Genomic DNA, 20,320 nt, shown 5'->3' with positions numbered 1-20,320 from the left:
ATACACGACCGGTACTGAGAAAAACGACGGTCAAAGTTTCGCGTTCAAATTAAATGTCTTTTAGGGAACAACGAATGCAGCCCAACTCGTGGCACAGTGGTTTGCGACGCGGCCTCTCACTATTTGCGCCCTTTGTTCGAAGCCCTATTATTGTTTTCATTTATTTTATTTTTTTCATTTATGTACCCATGCCCGTAGAATGTTTCTAATCAAGTTAGGGGCTGCAATGGCTTCATATGAATTGTAAAATTACAACTAGGTTTGACAATAGGGTAAAAAAAAAAAAACTCGCTCTGAGCACTATGGGACTTAACATCTGAGGTCATCAGTCCCCTAGAACTTAGAACTACTTAAACCTAACTAACCTAAGGATATCACACACCTCCATGCTTGAGGCAGGATTTGAACCTGCGACCGCAGCAGTCCCGCGGTTCCGGACTGAAGCGCCTAGAACCGTAACGCCACCGCGGCCGGATCAGTAGGGTCATTGATTAAATAATATATATATATATTACCTATTTTCAGGGGTTAAAATGTTTTTAAATTTTCTGATTTCTATAATTCATTCTCTTATCAATTCCTAAATTTTATTGTTATGTTTATTCTGCAAAGCTTTGTTGGATTCTCTTGGGTGATACCGATAGTGAAATAATTAGAAACATACAGATTCCGACCGATACGTGCACATTGACAAAGCAACATTTCCTATGAATCTCTCTCAGGAAAGAAACGTCGTTAATATTGCTGAAGATTTCTCGCGTCAGCAATAATTTAGCGGCAAACCATACATAACGGCTCAATTTTTCGGAAACTGGCGCTTGCTGTTGATTATAAATCAAGCTACAACACAGAAATTTCACCAAAAAAGTAATTTTTTCCATTCATTTGTTGTCTTTTTTCTTTTTGTTCATTCACCATACGATTGGCAGACAAATAAGGACAACGTTATTTCAATATACATCGTAAGACGTTCTTATGGTAATCTTCTATGGACATGGGTAGGTACATGACAGCAAAAATTTAAAAAAAAATAGTCCGGTTTTGAACACTGAGTTCAAAAGAGTGAAGCTGCGACGGTGATCACTGAGCCGCTGCTTCCATCGGGCTACTCTCTTGCTAAACTACTCATGAAGTATGAAATTACTACTCTTAGCTGCATACAGGTGTTGATATACGTCAACTGGGACAATTGAAAATGTGTGCTCCGACCGCGACTCGAACCCAGGATATCTTGCTTACATGGCAGACGACGCTCTATCCATCCTTTCTTTATCTTATTTTGTTCTATATTATTCGATGAATTTGTTAGTGGCGGACGTCCGATGACACTCGGTGAGGTTGTTCGTTGATCCGTTCACTCAGTTTTTTTTTTTTTTTTTTTTTTTTTTTTTTATTTTTTTTATTACAGAAGGTAGCTAAACCCTCTGACCGAGCACGCTGAGCTACCGTGCCGTCTATCCACCTGAGCCACCGAGGACACAGAGGATAGCGCGACTCCAGGGACTTATCTCTGGCACGCCTCCCGTGAGACCCACATTCCCAACTTACTGTCCCGCACTATATTCATAGTGCCCCTGGGCATTATACTCATTACTCGCGGCTTTTAGCCGATTCCCGTAAGAGTTCGGGGCACTGTTTGTGCACCGTACAGAAGAAGATGGTCAAACGGCCGATGAGCCTTATATATAAATGAAGCACTTCGAAAACATTGACCGTCGGTTTCTTAGAAACGGTCGAGTAACTACGGATAAGCTGAGACACGCCTTCGCTTATTTGGATGCCTCTTCCACCGAGCTTCTTGGAAATAGGGTTATGGCACTTGCCGTGTTCTCCTCGCGAGTAACACTTTTCTACTTTTCTTGTTTTCCTCCCACTGTCAGTGAAAACGAAAATAAGTCTGTAGCAAATACGTACTGCAACAACTGAGTGCGTGATCCCGGCCGGAATATATATATATATATATATATATATATATATATATATATATATATATATATATATATATATATATATAAGATTGGCTTATGTTCCGGCCGCGGCAGATGTTGCACTGGATCTGATCGCGGAGGTATTTTTTTATGAGTACTGCCACACGTCGGTGATTTTTCCAAGACTCTTCTGAACTACTAGTGGTGATAGAACACATATTGACGGACACTCGGCACTATTTTAGACACAGACGCAGTCACTACTGACCTTGAGCGTGTTGTTCATGGCGAAGCCCCGCCGCGTAGCGTGCTCCTGGTCAGCTGAGGTGGAGGAAGCTGCGAGGCGAGCTGACGAGTGGAGGCTGCGCGGAGCGAAGAGCGTTCGCCGGCGGCCGTGCGCCGCCCTCTTATAGGGGGAGCTGGGGGCGGCGAAAGTGAAACCAGAGCAGTGTGCGAGAGCAGACCGGTTCCCGGCAGCCTCGCTCCAGCCGAAGGCTGTGTGGCCGCCCGCCTGTCTGCCGTCTGGACCGCGCCGAGGGTCGACTGAGAACCTCCAAACGGCGCCACCCGGCGCTGAGCGCACCTAATGGCTCACAGCGGTCACTGTGTAAGAGGTAGACCGAGTTTCTGTCGTTCAGCCCTTACATCTTAATACTAACGAAACCGAACACAGCACAACTTTCGAAAATAAATTAAATGTAATTGTGCATACATAGTATCCAGACGCCTCCCTTCGCATTTACCACGGCTTGAACTCTGCTGGAAACACTTTCAAGGAGGCGTCTGTAACTCTCTGTGAAGGAATGGCCGCCCATTCTTGCTCAAGGGCTGAAACCTGAGAAGGTAGAGATGTGGGACGCTGCAGTCTGAAGCGAATTCGACGTCCTAACTCTTCCGAACGGCAGGTCAGATCTCTGGGTTGGAAAGTCCGATTCAGAACTGTTACTCTCCACAAATTTTTGCCACACACATGCTGCGTTATGGCGGACTGCATCCTCCTGCTAATACAAGCAGTTATCGTCTTCGGAATGTTCCTCTACTATACTCAGTCCACAGTGCTGTGAGATATTCTCATATCATTCCACGGCTACAGATAGCTTTTTCTTAAGGGGACCACATCTTAACCACAAAAAAATCTCTCACACCATAACGGCGTCTTCCCCAAATTTCACTTTTGGCTCTACAGCTGACGCCACGTAACGTTCTCTTCTCCGGACCTTACCCAAACTCACACACTTCCATCGGATTGTACATGGCTATAGCGTCATTCATCCCTCTATCTCGCGAAGATACCATGAGGATAAAATCACAGGGATTAGAGCCTACACAGAGGCATAACAACAATCTTTCTTTTCACGAACAATATGAGACTGGAATAAAAGGGAGAACCAATAGAGGTAAAAAAAAAAAAAAAGGTTCAAATGGCTCTGAGCACTATGGAACTTAAACTTCTGAGTTCACCAGTCCCCTAGAACTTAGTACTACTTAAACCTAACTAACCTAAGGACATCACACACATCCATGCCCGAGGCTGGATTCGAACCTGCGACCGTAGCGGTCGCGCGGTTCCATACTGTAGCGCCTAGAACCGCTCGGTCCCTGCGGCCGGCAGTACTCAAAGTACCCTCCACCATACACCGTCTGGTGGCTTGCGGAGTATGGATGTAGATGTAGAGTTCACTCTTTTCCAAACATAAACCACGGTGGCGTCGCATTTTAGATCACCTCATGCGTCCTTTAGACATGACCGCAGAAATGTGTTTGTCTTATGAGAAGCTTCTCGACGGTTGTACTCAAAGCTCACAGTCGCCGTGCTAGCTGGAATAATGGTAGCACTCCTAACGTCAGTGATTCGTTCCGCTGATTTCTTGCGACGTATTACAAGTACCCTCGGCAATATTGGACGGCTACTGTCCGTCAGAATGCGACGTATACCTGGATCTGACTTTGATGTGGTTCTTCCTTCCTGTCTACACTCCACAATCATGTCATCGTCAACTTGGAGAGCCTTAGACTGGTTGAAAAGTCTGGAATGGATTTCCTACTTACTCAGGTAACATCCAATTACTAGTCCACGTTCGCACTCACTGAGGTCTCCTGGTCACCCCATTCTGCTTCTACTGGCACCGCAATATTTCCTGTCTGCCTATATACTAGCGGGTGCACCTTCAGTGACGTACAGTGGCCAGTTTCGCGTAACATAGGGCTGTCTGTACATTTTTGTTGGTACTGTGTTTATAAGCAAGTAAATCCACTATTATTCGATTACGACGGAAACAGAAACTAATGCGAAATATCTCGGAGAAAGCATCTGAAACGACTTAAACGGGTCTCTCTTTCTCGTTATTGGGCCGATTCTACACATCCGAGACCCCATGAACTGAAGAACGTCAATGTCTTCCGCCCAACACTGTTTATCGGAGACCTTACCACTTGTAATCCAGTCAATCCATCTCATCTTCAGCCGCCCTCTTCTCCTTGTTCATTCTATCTACCCCAGCATTAACGTCTTTTCCACCGAATCATCTGTCCAAAGTAGATCAGTTTTTGCTGCAGCATCAGGCCATCCTAGAACAATCTGTAATACTGACCAATTCGCTCTCTTTGCAATACATCGAATTCTAAGGAGTTCTCTGCAACATCACAATTCACAGAAATCTATTACATGATGTTCCACCTTTTTATGGTCCACGTCCCACACCTGTACAAAAGAAACGCAACACCAAAGAAGAATTGCACGACTTCAATGAAAGGCGTGTTTCTACTGAAAGATGACGCCTTTTCAAATTTCACGCTAGCTGCATAAGACTGGCAGTAGTAAAGCCATTATGAGTATGCAAATCAGGTTTGCTTTAAATACGCGCTGTAAAGCTGTTAAGGTCATGAGCGTTAGTTAAGTTTGAGATTGGTCGTGTTGAGTTGATGAGAGTCAAGAATGCCTTTAAGGCGACAAAGGCGCAATTGTCAACACATCGATGCTTTTGAATGAGGTCGTGTAACAGGGCTACGAAGAAACTGCATCTTTCTTCTGCGATACTGCAGAAAGCCTGGGTAGGAATATAGCCACTGTACATGATACAGGGGCGGTAACGAGAATGTACAGTCGCAGGAAGACCGGGCTCCGGACGGCCACGTCGCAGTGCCGTGAAGGAAGCCCATCGAGTTCGGCGAACGCTCTGCGCATCGTACTATGTCTTGTGAGGTAACGGGCGAGTTGTGGCGCCCTGGAAATATTCTAAGTTCAGAGTTGGCGGCCACCGCTCGGGCCGCTCGGCAAGCCGCTGCTCGTTAGCAAGCGCGTGATGCTGCACAACGGCCGGACCACGTGGTCCATCGAGCACGTGGCTGGCAATTCCTTGGTGACGCTATGTCGCTGAAAGAGACTTGTACGCCGGGAGGGCCAAAGACGCCGAACTTTGTGAGACCATAATGGCAGACATTTCACAGTTCATATAGAAATTAATTGTAGCGCGCATCTCGTGATCGTGCGGTAGCGTTCTCGCTTTCCACGCCCGAGTTCCCGGGTTCGATTCCCGGTGGGGTCAGGGATTTTCTCGGACTCGTGATGGTTGGGTGTTGTGTGATGTCCTTAGGTTAGTTAGGTTTAAGTAGTTTTAAATTCTAGGGGACTGATGACAATTGATGTTGAGTCCCATAGTGCTCAGAGCCATTTTTAGTAGCGAGAGGAATCATGATACTTCAAAAACAGACATGTACTCTAGTATTATTTGCACGATGATTCTGATGGTGCAATTAGTTTTTAAATATCTTTATTAGTTTATAGTTTTGTATCTGATTGTAAATTAGACAAGTAACACCCAGCAACAAATTTCCAAAATCTAAACGGTTTACCCGATTTTGTCGGTCGACGTGTCTTTAGAAAGCTATTAGCGTAAACCTAAATTAGTATAAATCACAGGCATGTAACTTGAATAGTACATGAGGTATTGGAGGTCAAAATGGCCGATTACTATCCATCACATCAGGCCATAAGTACTCGACAGTGACACGAAAAAAGATAGCAGCATACTTATAAATATATTTATTCGTCTATGTCTTTGTTTATATCCTATATATACTATACATGAAGAAATTGGTTAAATATTTACTGTGTTTTAGAAAGCACAGAGACATTAGACTACAGGCCTATCTCTTGTTCTGTTCCTTTGACATATGTTCATTTAATTTGTGCGTGTATCTAATAATGTGTGTTAGAGCGTGTTTATGGTCCAGCCGTAGGAATATTTATTTAATTTCAAGTTATTTAAATGTAAATCCAGTATTTAGAATGTGTTTCATTATGTTTGTTTGGTTGCGTTGGCTCGAAGACAGGGCGCGAGCGCTCTAGCCAACCACAGACTGGATGGAAGCGGCAGAAGAGTTCTGAGCAGGACGGCACAGGACACGGACAGTACGGGATAGGACACGGGACGGAGCTGGGCATTACGGAGGCACAGTCGCGGGGAACAGATTTGGAGAGTGGAGGGGTTTGCATGTGGTCGCGAGGGATAGAAATACTTCGGAGTGCTGACATGTGAACTTGTGAGATTTCCGTGGTTTCTGCAGTGAAGTATGTGTTCAGAAGTGAATAACTCGCGAACTATGTTGTCGTTCATAACTAATTACATTGTTTCCCTGTTATTCAACTTATATTTTATTTAACTGCTGGACCATCGACACCATTAAAAGCTTTGCAAAAAATATACGGAATTCTCAAAAGTACTTCTGTTATCGTACTCATCATGTAGAGTCGTTAAAATAGTACCTGAAGATTTTATTTAATTGCTATCTTTCATTTATAAATGTGTATGTCACGTTCAAAATTCGCAATTGCCGAGTGATAGGAACCTTAGGCCATTCGATTCATGTGCATGTTCATATTGTGTAGTGTAGAATCAGCAGTATTTCCCTTGTAATGCGGTAACTACCTATCCAAGCTCCTAGACAATGAAACCAGCCAAAACTTTTAATATTTCAACTCTGAGTCAGAGGGTGCGTAGCTGAGGGCCACCACGCCACACATCATTTAATTTTATTTGGAAGCCCGCAATCTGCAGCAGAAATCTGAGCAGCAGTTGGCACTACAGTGGCGCAACGAACTGTTATAAATCTGTTACTTCAAGGAGACCATCGAGTCAGACGCCCCGTAGCGTGCAGTCCGCTGACCCGAAACCACAACCGTTTGCGGCGGGCCTGTGTGGCCTAGCGGTTCTAGGCGCTACAGTTTGGAACCGCGCGACCGCTACGGTCACAGGTTCGAATCCTGCCTCGGGCACGGATGTGTGTCATAGGTTAGTTAGGTTTAAGTAGTTCTACGTTCTAGGGGACTGATGACCTCAGAAGTTAAGTCCCATAGTGCTCAGAGTCATTTGAACAACCGTTTGCGACTGCAGTGGCGTCAAGCGAGAGAAGATTGGAAGGCAGGTTGAAGGTCTCTTGCGTTTTCTGATAAAAGCTGGTTCTGCCTCGGTGCCAGTGATATGGCTGTGTGTTGGTTACAAGGAGACCAGTTGAGGGCCTGCTACCGACGTGTCTGCATGCTAGACACATTGGACTTACATCTGGAGTTATGGTCTGGGGTGCGACTTCGTATGAGAGCAGGAGCACTCTCGTGGTTATCCCACGCATCCTGACTGCAAATCTCGTGATTCGACCTGCTGTGTTCCCATTCATGAACAACATGCCAGGGGGTGTTTTCCAACATGATAACGCGCGGCCACATACCGCTGTTGCTACGGAGTCTCGGCATTTTGCCTTGGCCTGCTCGATCACTAAGTCTCCAGTCGACCACACATCGGACATCATCGAACGACAACTCCTGCGTCATTTACAAACAGTGCCGGAGTCCATGACTCGTTCAAGCTAAAGCTGCTATCTCTACTGTTTTTAATTAAAAGAGGGAGCGGTTTCAGCTTAGACCAATCACGGAATCTGGCACTTTTTGTAATGATCTCTTAAAGACGTCAGGACAGTGCAGCTCACAGTGGTACACCGATATCACCGCGTCGATCGACCGCGCAGCCATAGATCTAATTCTATGAATATGTAATATCTCTTTGCCTCTGATCAACGTCTCTGACGCATCATGTATCTGTGGGCGCATGCGCAGTGGAGCGGTCCGCGGATTTCAAAGGACGGAGCAAGTGCTGGAGCGTCAGTAACCTAGGCTCAGCCTGAAGATGGCTGGACGGTATACAGCCGAGATGTCAGAAGAAGAACTGAACGCCAGAAATTTTATGCAACAATCATTGCGCCTCGTAAATACGAAGGTGTCCTTTGCATACCTAACGTTATTTATATTCGTCCAGCCTATTTTAATTCCGATTCATTCTTCATCTAATGCAGCATTCCTCATAATATGCTCTGCATATACATTGAACAAATTATGTGACAATATACAATCTTTCCGTGTTTCTTTTTCGATCTAGAACCATTTAGTTGCTCCATAGATGGTTCTTAAGGTGGTTTCTTGATCAGAGTTTCCCGTGATTCTTTAGTCAGCGTTAGAGCGTTACTGAGATTTTTAACAAAATCCAGTGACAGACGATGCAATAGAGATCTTGCGCAATACGCACAGGTTTGCTTCTGAAACTACGAGATGATACGTTCCAGGAACTGTCAGGAGACATATTGCTCCCCATCACATGCCTACAGTGAAATGTCAGAAACCAGAAAAAATCTAAGAAATTGTGGCTAGAAAGAAGGTTCACCGAAATAATTTTTCACAAGCTACATTCGCAAATGGAGCAGGTAAGGATGAAAAATACAGCAAAAAGGTAGTGGTACCAGAACAAAGAACACGCCACTAAACATAGTAAGGTGGCTTGTGGAGTGCAGAAATAGAACTTTAGGTTTGGCCGATGCCATTGTGTTTCGGTCAGAGACTGCAGAGAATTTGGAAGATCACACGAATGCAGTTGACTCAAAGCGGATGGTGGTGGGGGAGTTAGAGTAGGCAATGGTACTCCAAAAGCAATTGATGTGTTGGCCGACTGGACAGCAAAATAACTGAGGAGGGGCGAAGTGAGGCAGATATAAAATACAGAATGGCGACGGTAAGAAAAGGGTTTCTGAAAATGAGAACTCTGTTAACGCCTAACACTAATTTGAATGTTAGGAATTATTTCAGAAGTCACTGACTGGGCTGTAGCCCTGCACAGAAGTGACACATGAGTGACAAGCAGTATTGATGAAAAGAGAATAGATTCTTTCAAAATGTGTTGCCACAGAGAAATGCTGAAGATGAGATGAGCGATCGAATAACTAACGGCAATCTACTAAGTAGAATTAGGGAGAACAGTGTTTTATGGCACAAACGGATAAAAGAAAGGGTCGTTTGATGTGACACCTCTTGAACCATGGAGGAATCCTCAATTTCGTAACGAAGTGAAGAGTGGGAGATAGAAATTGTAGAAGGAGACCAATGACTGACTGCAGTAAGCAAGTTCAAATGGATGGAGGGTAAAGTAGAAATGCAGGGATAGAGAGGCTTGCATAGCACAGACTAGCGTGGAGACATGCATCATACCACTCCTCGTCCTTAAGACCATATAACAGTCTCTCCTTACGATACTCGTAAGCATGTCACGGGAAAAGCCAAATATAGCATTACCGCCTACTATTAAATTAGCAGTGGACCGATAATGTTAATACTATGAAAGGATTTTAATTTCACCATGATCGTGCATGACTGAAAGTATCGGACTTTTTTCGTTTCTCGAAAGGAAGCAACAGTAGAGCGAACGGGACTCGAGACAAGATTGTATCACTTATAAGTAAACTGCAATTACGTAAAAGAGAATGGTCGCCAGACGAATTAGGCAAAGCTGTACCAAGTCCTAGCCCTGTTCATAAAGAAAGTTAACTATTGTGATTGTCTATACTTGATACTGAAATCCTGTTCTGCAAATAAGACAGGGGACAATAGTATTCTTTAGTAAGCAATGTAACAGTAATTTGGCATGAACAACGAGGTAGGATATTAACCGTTTCTGGAACCACTGACTCAATAAGACTTACTATCTGCATAATAAAGCACCAAAGTAATGATCATTACAAGTAAAATATGTATATGCTTGTGATAGAGCGCCACTAACTTCGACATGAAGTTCTTTTCTCAGTTCACTTATTGGAAAACGCTGTCATTAAAAAGATTTTCAGATAATTACATTGCTTTTACTGATTGTTATTTGTAGTCCCAAGGAGCAAGATATATGCAAGTAATGTTACTTCCACATCTGAAGCTCCATATTAAATAATTTTTGTTGCTCTTCTTGGTTCCGTTGGAAATATGCGAACGCTTTGCCTGCTAGTCATCGACTGACTTCTCTCACAATGGAACCTTGCAGTTCGACTGCCAATTCCACCTTATCTGTTTCAGCCAAGGAAGTTTCGTTGTGAAGGGACCTGCCTCTAACTTTTACATGATTGCAAACCTACTTTTCCTATGCAGTATTAAAAGCAAAGTTTTAACATTTCCATTCTTTTATAGGACATTATTTTTAAAATTACGTCCATAGATTCATTATATTGGCATAAAGTCCTGTAAATGGTGAGTAAAACATTCACATGCATTTACATCAAATAGGTTGGGTATACAGAAGTCACAATAAATATAAACAGACAAACAAGTTGCATGTCATATGTATAAGTAACATCGATATTGGTGTTACAGCCATAACATTCACAGTTATTAGATGCACATCAACAAATTTAGAACAAAATTAATGTAGTAGAGTTGAATGAGGTGCTTCTGAGGTAACTGGATTAGGAAATGAGACACTAAAAGTAGTATGGGAGATGAGCTTTGCTCTATCGACAGCTGAAAAACTGGCAGTAACTGAAGTAAAGAGAATAACTTTTTATTTTGTTTATTTAACCTCTAACTACTCAAATGTGTGTGAATTCCTAAGGGACCAAACTGCTTAGGTCATAGGTCCCTAGAATTACACACTACTTAAACTAACTTATGCTAAGAACAACACACACACACCCTGTAAAGATATTGCTTTCCCCAAAAGTCGATAATATTTTTCTTCTTTTGTGCATTACCTTGTCATAGTAAGTATGCATCATTTATTTAAACTATTCTTTATTTGTTAATACGACACACTGTTTCTTCATTCATTTTGCTACTGTTTTATATTTTATATTGTACTAATATGGATGTTCTGTTTCTATGTGCTTTGTAAATCTTTGGTTAGGCTAGAAGTACTGTCAGAGAGAGAGAGAGCGAACGACTATCGATAGAGAGCGTGCGAGTTGTTGTTGTATCATGGTCGGTTCGCGGGTGAAAAACGTTGCAAATTTCGGCGTGAAATACGGTGATACGAGGAGGAACAATTAATTACAGTGCGTCCGTTGTGTTAATAGGAGATCGTGTATTATTAAGTGAACAGTAAAACCTGAAAAGTATATCGAGTGTTTGCGGTGACGATTTTACAAACTGTGTGAACTTGTGACAATTAACCATGAATCAGACACCGTTGTCATGTGGATACACTAACTGTGAAAGTGGAACAAACCAAAAAAGTAAAAGAACAGTGCTGTGATTTGATCAAGAAACATTTATTATATCGTCCAAACTGTCTTAAAGACGAACAGATGTTTAAACGGACAGTTATAGTGATGAACACATGTGACTGTTTTCCTGTGACACGGTGAAAGAACTGTGCGAAGTTTTGGCATTAACCGGATATATATATTAAATACTAAAGACATTGCATAATTCCGACCTACCAGCACAGCGTGATTAATACACTTTTAATAATAAAACGTCGCGCGCGTAACGACAACGAACACACTGGAACTATTAATGTCGCGCCAGTGCTGCCAGCGGATTCGACTACAACGGAGACGTGGACCACCGCCGTAACTGTAATATTAATGAAACAGGAGCATTCATCATTATCTTCACGCCACGAACCATGATGCACTTCACACATCGTCCGCGCGGACCACATGTGACGTCATCGCACTGCCTGCAGCAACAGTTAAGAAATTAAAAGGAAATTATTACGCTCTCTCTCATTAAAGACAATTGGAATTAAATCAACTATTTTAAAAATACTGTCACAATATCTCAATTTTGTTTGGATCCAATAAATATTCTTTCAATTATTTCGCCTTTTTGACAGTGTTGAAAACCCGCCAAATTAATGTTCAATTAATAATTTTCTTTCAAAATTCTTCTCAGACATTTTGCTGCTCATTATAATTTAGTTTTAATGTTTGTTTGTAACTTCTTTTGGAGGGAGTACATATTTTATTTTTTGTGTAGTAAAGTTAGCTACCATAAAATTACGCATATTACCAGCTGATGCTGTCCGCCATTACTGCTTGAAAATTGCACCTATTTTCTCATTGGCTGTCAGCTTCAAAACAAAATTACGTATTTCGTGGGCATCTAGGAGGTTCGTGATGTCTTTGTAGGCCCCTACAATAATTTGTTTTTGCTTTTGCAGGTTTACTGGAATTATATTGTCTTTAATTGTTCATTTGGCCCCCGTTAAAGTGATTTATCGCATCTATATAATAATTGTAACGAATTACCTAACTTTTTTTTCGTTCACGACTAACAGGGTTAATCAGATTCCTTGTATAGGTCATGTTTTATTATTTAAAAAGTTTTTTTTAGAAGTAGAGAAGCTTCTTTACAACCCATGCCCGAGGGAGGACTCGAATCTCCGGCGGGAGGGGCCGCGCAGTCGGTGACATGGCGCCTCAAACCGCGCTGCCACTCCACACGGCTCCAACTACTCAACTACATACTTTACACTGCTATTATGTTTACAGGTTATATATTCATTCGACATGTTTACACAAATGTTTTTGTACCACTCACTCTCCTTCTCAATTACGAGAGCGTGCTGAAAAGCAACGCCTCCGGACTTTTTATGGCTCTGAGCACTATGGGACTTAACATCTGAGGTCATCAGACCCCTAGAACTTACAACTACTTAAACCTAACTAACCTAAGGACAACATACAACACCAAGTCATCACGAAGCAGAGAAAATCCCTGACCCCGCCGAGAATCGAACCCGGGAACCCGTTCGCGGGAAGCGAGAACGCTACCTCACGACCACGAGCTGACTTTTTATGCGAAAAATCTTAAAGCTTTTTACATAGAACAAACGTTATTAATACTTTGCATAGTTATTCTTCATGTCTACATACTGTATATGCAGCCCTCTGACCCTAGAGGACCCCGAACAATGGCGTGTAACGTGACTATGTCGGTGCGTGACAAACAGCGTGCTGTAATCGAGTTTAGAATTCGAAGAGCTTCTTCAGCTTGACAGTGCCAGACCACACACTAGCGCTGCGACATCTGGAACAATTCGACGCTCTGGGTTCACTGTCACCGATTAACCTCTATACAGTCTCACTTGGCACCACCCGATTCTCATCTGCTTGCAAAACTTAAAAAAACCCTTTACTTTGGTAGCGATGAAGCGGTGCAAGAGGCGGTGCAAGAGGTGAGGTTGTGGCTCCGACAGCAAAATAAAACTTGAAATAAATGGTTCAAAAATGGTTCAAATGGCTCTGAGCACTATGGGACGCAACTGCTGTGGTCATTAGTCCCCTAGAACTTAGAACTACTTAAACCTAACTAACCTAAGTATATCACACACATCCATGCCCGAGGCAGGACTCGAACCTGCGACCGTAGCAGTCGCACGGTTCCGGACTGCGCGCCTAGAACCGCGAGGCCACCGCGGCCGGCGAAATAAATGGTTGTAGCTCCATCTTAAGTTGCAACTTATGACGGAACTACAAACATTTATTTCAATTGCAAGAGACGTTGCAGACCTATTTTTCGCTTGCAGCGTGCTGGAAGTTCGTAAGGTCAAAAATTCTGCATTCCAGTGTCAAGAAACTGATCTCTAGTTGAGGGAAATGAGTTCGTCGTCTAAGTGATTGTGTTGTTTAATAAATATGTAGACATGAAGAACAAGGATTTAAAATGTTAATAACGTCTGTTTTATTTAAACAGCTTTAATAGTTTGCACATAAAATTTGGGAAGCACAAACTTTTCAGCACGCCCTTGTACATATGGACACTCCGAATAACACGCACATGAAAACTTCCTCATTCTCATTATTATTTCTTTATCATCTGATACAATATTCTTAAGCCTAGGTTGTTAGTACCTGGCAATCATTATTTAAAAAAATGGATCTGAGCATTGTGGGACTTAACATCTGAGATCATCAGTCCCCTAGAACTTAGAACTACTTAAACCTAACTAAATTAAGGACATCAAACACATCCATGCCCGGGGCAGGATTCGAACCTGCGACCGTAGCGGTAGCGCGGTTCCAGACTGTAGCGCCTAGAACCGCTCGGCCACTCCGGCTGGCAATCATTTTTCATTTATAATAATATTTTCATGTTTTATTTGTAGAGATACATAACACGGATATAGATCGCTGTGAAAAGTCACCAGTTATAAAAATGAGTGCAAGCGGTTGCTTCCTCTGGCATCAGTTGATTAATGCACAGCTGTTGGGTCAATCAAATAATGCGGTACTGTGGCTCGTCTTCTTCACATCTCGAGGTAAGCTTCCCTCGAAAACTTATGAAAATAAGTGCAAGCGGTTGCTTCCGTTGGAATCAGTTGACTAGTGCACAGCTGTGGGGTCAATCAAATAATGCGGTACTGTGGCTCGCTGTCTTCACATCTCGATGTAAGAGTCTGCCTCTTGAAAATACACGGCTTGACGAAAAGGTGAGGTACTCAGAATGGTGATCGGATGTCAGTAACACTTCGCACACGTATGTGCCGTCGGTGAATATGAAAACAATTAGGTTTGAAATTCTCTGTGACTTGTAGAACGGCTATCAAAGTGCATTAGTGGTGTTCAGTATTGTTACCAGATCTCGTAGAGTATATAAGGGGTGAGCAGCGCCAGATGTTTAGGGATTACTGTGAAGAACAGTGAGGTACCGCGTACTCGTGAGAGACTGCGCTATCAGCACTTGACTGAGTTTGATAGGGGCTTCATTGTGAGTCTCCACTTGGCCTGCTTGTATAATCGTGCAATATCCAGATTTTTTTGGGTTTTCGAATGTGAGGGCAGGTGTACATGTCCTAGAGTTCCGAACAATTCTGTCACAAGGGAGGACACCTGTATTGTGCACCAACAACTTCATAACCCCTCATATACGCACCTGCCACCCTAGAACAAGTAATGGACTCCTTGCAACATTCCGTTATCTAACGCCATTGGTCGGAGACTAGAAGCACCCGAACTTGAGAATTATCACCCCATGTGTAGGCTGACACAAAACAAAGGGCCGAGTTTTCAGTGATGCGGTGACCGGGAACATAGACTGCTGCTGAATGTGATCACATTATGTTCAGCGATGAATCACTGTTTGGCACTACTTCGGATGACCATCACCGGCGAGTATGGAGGCGGTGTGGGGAGATTTTCCATTCCTCCAATGCTTTAGACACGCATGTAGGAGGTACTCCTAGCGTCATGGTGGGGTGAGCCATCTGGTATGACTTCAGGTCACGACTGACAGTGACTGAGGGAACTCTTAAAGCACAAAAGTACATCCTGTATTCTCACGTATTACGTCCCACGCGGCAGTATCGTAGTGTTGTTTTCAGCAGCACAATGCTGGTCCACGCATAGAATACGTCAATATGAACTGTATGAGTTATGTTGAGATACTCTCGTGGCCAGCAAGATATCCAGATGTGTCTCCATAGAACATGTACAGCTTGAACGTCAACCGTGTCCCAGTACCAGTTTTCAGAATATCACTGACCAGTTACAACAGTATCTGTTGATTCATTGCGGATGTGGGACAGAGGTTGGTCAAATGCTTAACAAAGAAATTCGCCAACAACTGTGCAAATCGAGAAATCATTTTATTTAATTTTCGCCGCCAATTTCGTCAATTCAATATACCATCTTTAGGCTCTATATACACCTCTCAAACCTTATCGATATTGGCATACTTGAACCATCTGTTTCTGTATGTCGTAAATTCTCACCTCAAGTGCTTCCTCGTAGTCAAGTCTCCCAAGGAAGCACATGAGATAAGTATTCACGATATTCAGAAACAGATGGCCCAAGTATGCCGATATCGATTTTATCGGAGAGGTGTATACTGAATTCCCGAAAATAGCGCCAAAATTAAATAAGATAACTTATCAACTTGTACGACTTTTTGGCGAATCTCTTTGTTAAATAAAAAGTTACAACAATTGTGAGGTAATTACCCTCAGGAGAGACTTTCTACATCTACATCTACAACCATACTCCGCAAGCCACCTGACGGTGTGTGGCGGAGGGTACCTTCAGTACCTCTATCGGTTCTCCCTTCTATTCCAGTCTCGTATTGTTCGTGGAAAGAAGGAATGTCGGTGTGCCTCGGTGTGGGCTCTAATATCTCTTATTTTATCCTCATGGTCTCTTCGCGAGATGTACGTAGGAGGGAGTAATATACTGCTTGCCTCCTCGGTGAAATTATGTTCTCGAAACTTCAAGAAAAGCCCGTAGCGAGCTACTGAGCGTCTCTCCTGCAGAGTCTTCCACTGGAGTTTATCTATCATCTCCGTAACGCTTTCGCGATTACTAAATAATCCTGTAACGAAACGCGATGATCTCCGTTGGATCTTCTCTATCTCTTCTATCAACCCTATCTGGTACGTATCCCACACTGCTGAGCAGTATTCAAGCAGTGGGCGAACAAGCGTACTGTCACCTACTTCCTTTGTTTTCGGATTGCATTTCCTTAGGATTCTTCCAATGAATCTCAGTCTGGCATCTGCTTTACCCACGATCAACTTTATATGATCATTCCATTTTAAATCACTCCTAATGCGTACTCCCAGATAATTTATGGAATTAACTGCTTCCAGTTGCTGACCTGCTATTTTGTAGCTAAATGATAAGGGATCTATCTTTCTATGTATTCGCAGCACATTACACTTGTCTACATTGAGATTCATTTTCCATTCCCTGCACCATGCGTCAATTTGCTGCAGATCCTCCTGCATTTCAGAACAATTTTCCATTGTTACAACCTCTCGATACACCACAGCATCATCTGAAAAAAGCCTCAGTGAACTTCCGATGTCATCCACCAGGTCATTTATGTATATTGTGAATAGCAACGGTCCTATGACACTCCCCTGCGGCACACCTGAAATCACTCTTACTTCGGAAGACTTCGCTCCATTGAGAATGACATGGTGCGTTCTGTTGTCTAGGAACTATTCAATTCAATCACACAATTGGTCTGATAGTCCATATAATCTTACTTTGTTCATTAAACGACTGTGGGGAACTGTATCGAACGCCCTGCAGAAGTCAAGAAACACGGCATCTACCTGTGAACCCGTGTCTATGGCCCTCTGAGTCCCGTGGATGAATAGCGCGAGCTGGGTTTCAGACGACCGTCTTTTTCGAAACCCATGCTGATTCCTTCAGAGTAGATTTCTAGTCTCCAGAAAAGTCATTATACTCGAACATAATACGTGTTCCAAAATTCTACAACTGATCGACGTTAGAGATATAGGTCTATAGTTCTGCACATCTGTTCGACGTCCCTTCTTGAAAACGGAGATGACCTGTGCCCTTTCTCAATCCTTTGGAACGCTACGCTCTCCTAGAGACCTACGGTACACCGCTGCAAGAAGGGGGGCCAGTTCCTTCGCGTACTTTATGACACTGTGCCAACCGAATCACTGCATCACTGCATACAACGGGCCAGAAGACGTACATACTGATGACTGGGCCAATACTGCGGTTCTTCGTACATTTGACTCGATTTTGTAAACACTGAAATGCTATCCACACAGCTCCTCAACCTTTGAAGTTTCGTTTCCTCCTTTCCTTTCAAGCGCTTCTTCTTTGTCAGTGTCATGTGTGTGGGTTGCGTATTGCATGCGTGCGCGCGTGCGTGCGTGTGCGTGTGTGTGTGTGTGTGTGTGTGTGTGCTTGTGCATATGCTGAAAGCTTTAATTGTGAGTCCTTTTGTTGTGCCTATCTGCGACTCAGCATCGCCGCTATATGGCGAATACCAACTTTCCTTCTCACAATACTGTTACACTCCATCTTGGATTTTCCATTGGCAGATAGTGTATACTGCGATGTGAAGACAGATAACGGCTGAAAAAGGTTTGTCACGCTTGGGGCTACAGGAATTCCTCCCAGTTTGATGATTGCCTTACAGAGTTTGGCCTGCTTGCTGCCGTACGGGAAAAAAAAGAGCAGTACATGATTCAGATCTGCCAATAAAGTAGACATTCGTAAAACGGGGAGCTGTGGAGAGGTGGACTGTGGAGCCTCTGTTCATTTCTTATTTTTGTTGCAAGTTTTAAGTCCGAATATCATGTTCTTTTAGATATGAACGGTCGAATTCTTATGAAGTGTCGTCCTCTCATATTCCCATAATCGGTAACATTTGTCAAATGTCTATTTATTTGCTGTAGTTACAAAGTCTTATAAGCTAGACGTACAATTACTATACCCTTTCCGTCAAACCACTATTCGAAAATCTGTCGACTGATTCGATGTCTATGACTCCTAAATGCAGTCTTTGAAACTTTTCGCTTTTTTGTGTTGTTCTGTACACTGATTAATTAGTTCCTGTACATTAAAGAGATAAAAGTTCGTTTTCAAATTTCACGAATGACGTTCTTGGTTCTCCAGGGCGCTCCGTGAATCTGTTATTCCCAAAATATCGTTGCCAATATGAAATGAATATCTGAGCCAGTTTTATTGCTAGAACATCGGCTATAAATCTTTTCGTTTCAAGATGAACCTTATTCGCAACGTGGCTTCCATAGTGAGACAGATGTATGAAAGTCCTGTTCCTTCATTCGATTTAGTTCCACTATTCGAAAATCTGTCAACTAATTCGATGTCTATGACTCCTAAATGCAGTCTTTGAAACTTTTCGCTCTTTTGTGTTGTTCTGTACACTGATTAATTAGTTCCTGTACATTAAAGAGATAAAAGTTCGTTTTCAAATTTCACGAATGACGTTCTTGGTTCTCCAGGGCGCTCCGCAAATCTGTTATTCCCAAAATATCGTTGCCAATATGAAATGAATATCTGAGCCAGTTTTATTGCTAGAACATCGGCTATAAATCTTTTCGTTTCAAGATGAACCTTATTCGCAACGTGGCTTCCATAGTGAGACAGATGTATGAAAGTCCTGTTCCTTCATTCGATTTAGTTCCATCAGTGTGTATCATGATCCAAGCCTGGCAACCCGATGAAATTGTCTAAATGATATTCAGTCCTTATTGTGAGAAGTGAATAGGTGAATTGCTTGATATAATATAGACCTGTGGTGCAGGTTTCATTCAGAAATATGAGCATCGGAGGTAGTATACCTTCACTACGATCGTAGTGATACATTGTATTTGGCTAAAACTGGGAATTGGAGGAAATATTTCTTTGATCTTCAGTATGTCGCCTATCGCCGATAATTTCGTAAAGAGAAGACTAGCTATCACAAAAAAGGCTTTCCTGAAAAATGGAAGTGTGTTGACACTATAAACTTAACTGGCGGGAAGTCTCTTCTGAAAGTATTTGTCTATATTGTAGTGGCTCATGGAAGTGAAATTTATAAGATAAACAGTGTAGACTAGAACAGAAAAAAAGCTTTTAAATTGTGACACTACAGAAAACTGATGAAGATTGTATGAGTAAATCAGAATACTAATGACGAGGTATTGGTCCGAATCAAGGATAAAAAGAATTCATGACACAACTTGGCTAAAAGATGAAGTTGGTTTGCACGACACCTCCTGAGGCATAAACAAATAGTTTGTTTGGTACTGGAAGAAGATGTGCAAGGGGGAGAGGGAAGTAAAAGCTGTAGACGGTGATGAAATTTTGACTACCGCAAGCAGACTGAAGAGGATGTAGTTTACAGAGATAGTGAGATTTCCACAAACCGTAATAACAACAAGAACTGAACATCGATGTTGAAATACTTCCAGTCGTTAACCGTGTCAGTTTCCTTTTCAAACTTCTTCAATGCTTTGCACACTTCAGGATTACAGTGGTGACCCTGGATAGCTGCCTACTATTTAGAAACAGTGTGGCGCTCGCCTGCAAAAGGCATGCTACTGTCAGCACTCTGTTTTCGCTTGCATTCCACATAAGTAAGAGCTAAAGGTTGCGATAAAAGTTACACGTCCTCAAGGAAACATTGATGCCCTATGATGACCTGTTCATAAATACGACCTTCAAGCTAAAGGCTAACAATAACATTGTAAGCAAGAAAAACAAAGGACTTACTGTTCTTGATGTTCTCTTAACAATTCCCACTAGAGTAATCGACTGCACTGACATAAGCCTTCGGAAGAATTGCATAAAGACTACATATTTCAATGAACACAAGGAAAACA

The 20,320-nt window shown here is 42.6% G+C and overlaps 1 protein-coding gene across 1 annotated transcript in view; it reads right to left on the bottom strand.

Moving 5' to 3' along the window:
- LOC126285109 (uncharacterized) overlaps positions 1 to 20,320 on the bottom strand; it is a 258,049-nt gene that overhangs the window by 82,979 nt on the left and 154,750 nt on the right. Inside the window, exon 2 of the mRNA XM_049984433.1 lies at positions 2,197 to 2,511. Coding sequence (XP_049840390.1) covers positions 2,197 to 2,511 — 315 coding nt within the window. The remainder of the gene's footprint in view (positions 1 to 2,196; positions 2,512 to 20,320) is intronic.

This window comes from Schistocerca gregaria, chromosome 8 (assembly GCF_023897955.1).
Source record: "Schistocerca gregaria isolate iqSchGreg1 chromosome 8, iqSchGreg1.2, whole genome shotgun sequence".
Taxonomy (NCBI): Eukaryota; Metazoa; Arthropoda; class Insecta; order Orthoptera; family Acrididae; genus Schistocerca; species Schistocerca gregaria.
The sequence above is the reverse complement of the archived record's forward strand: the minus strand, read 5'-3'. Positions and strand labels throughout refer to the sequence as shown.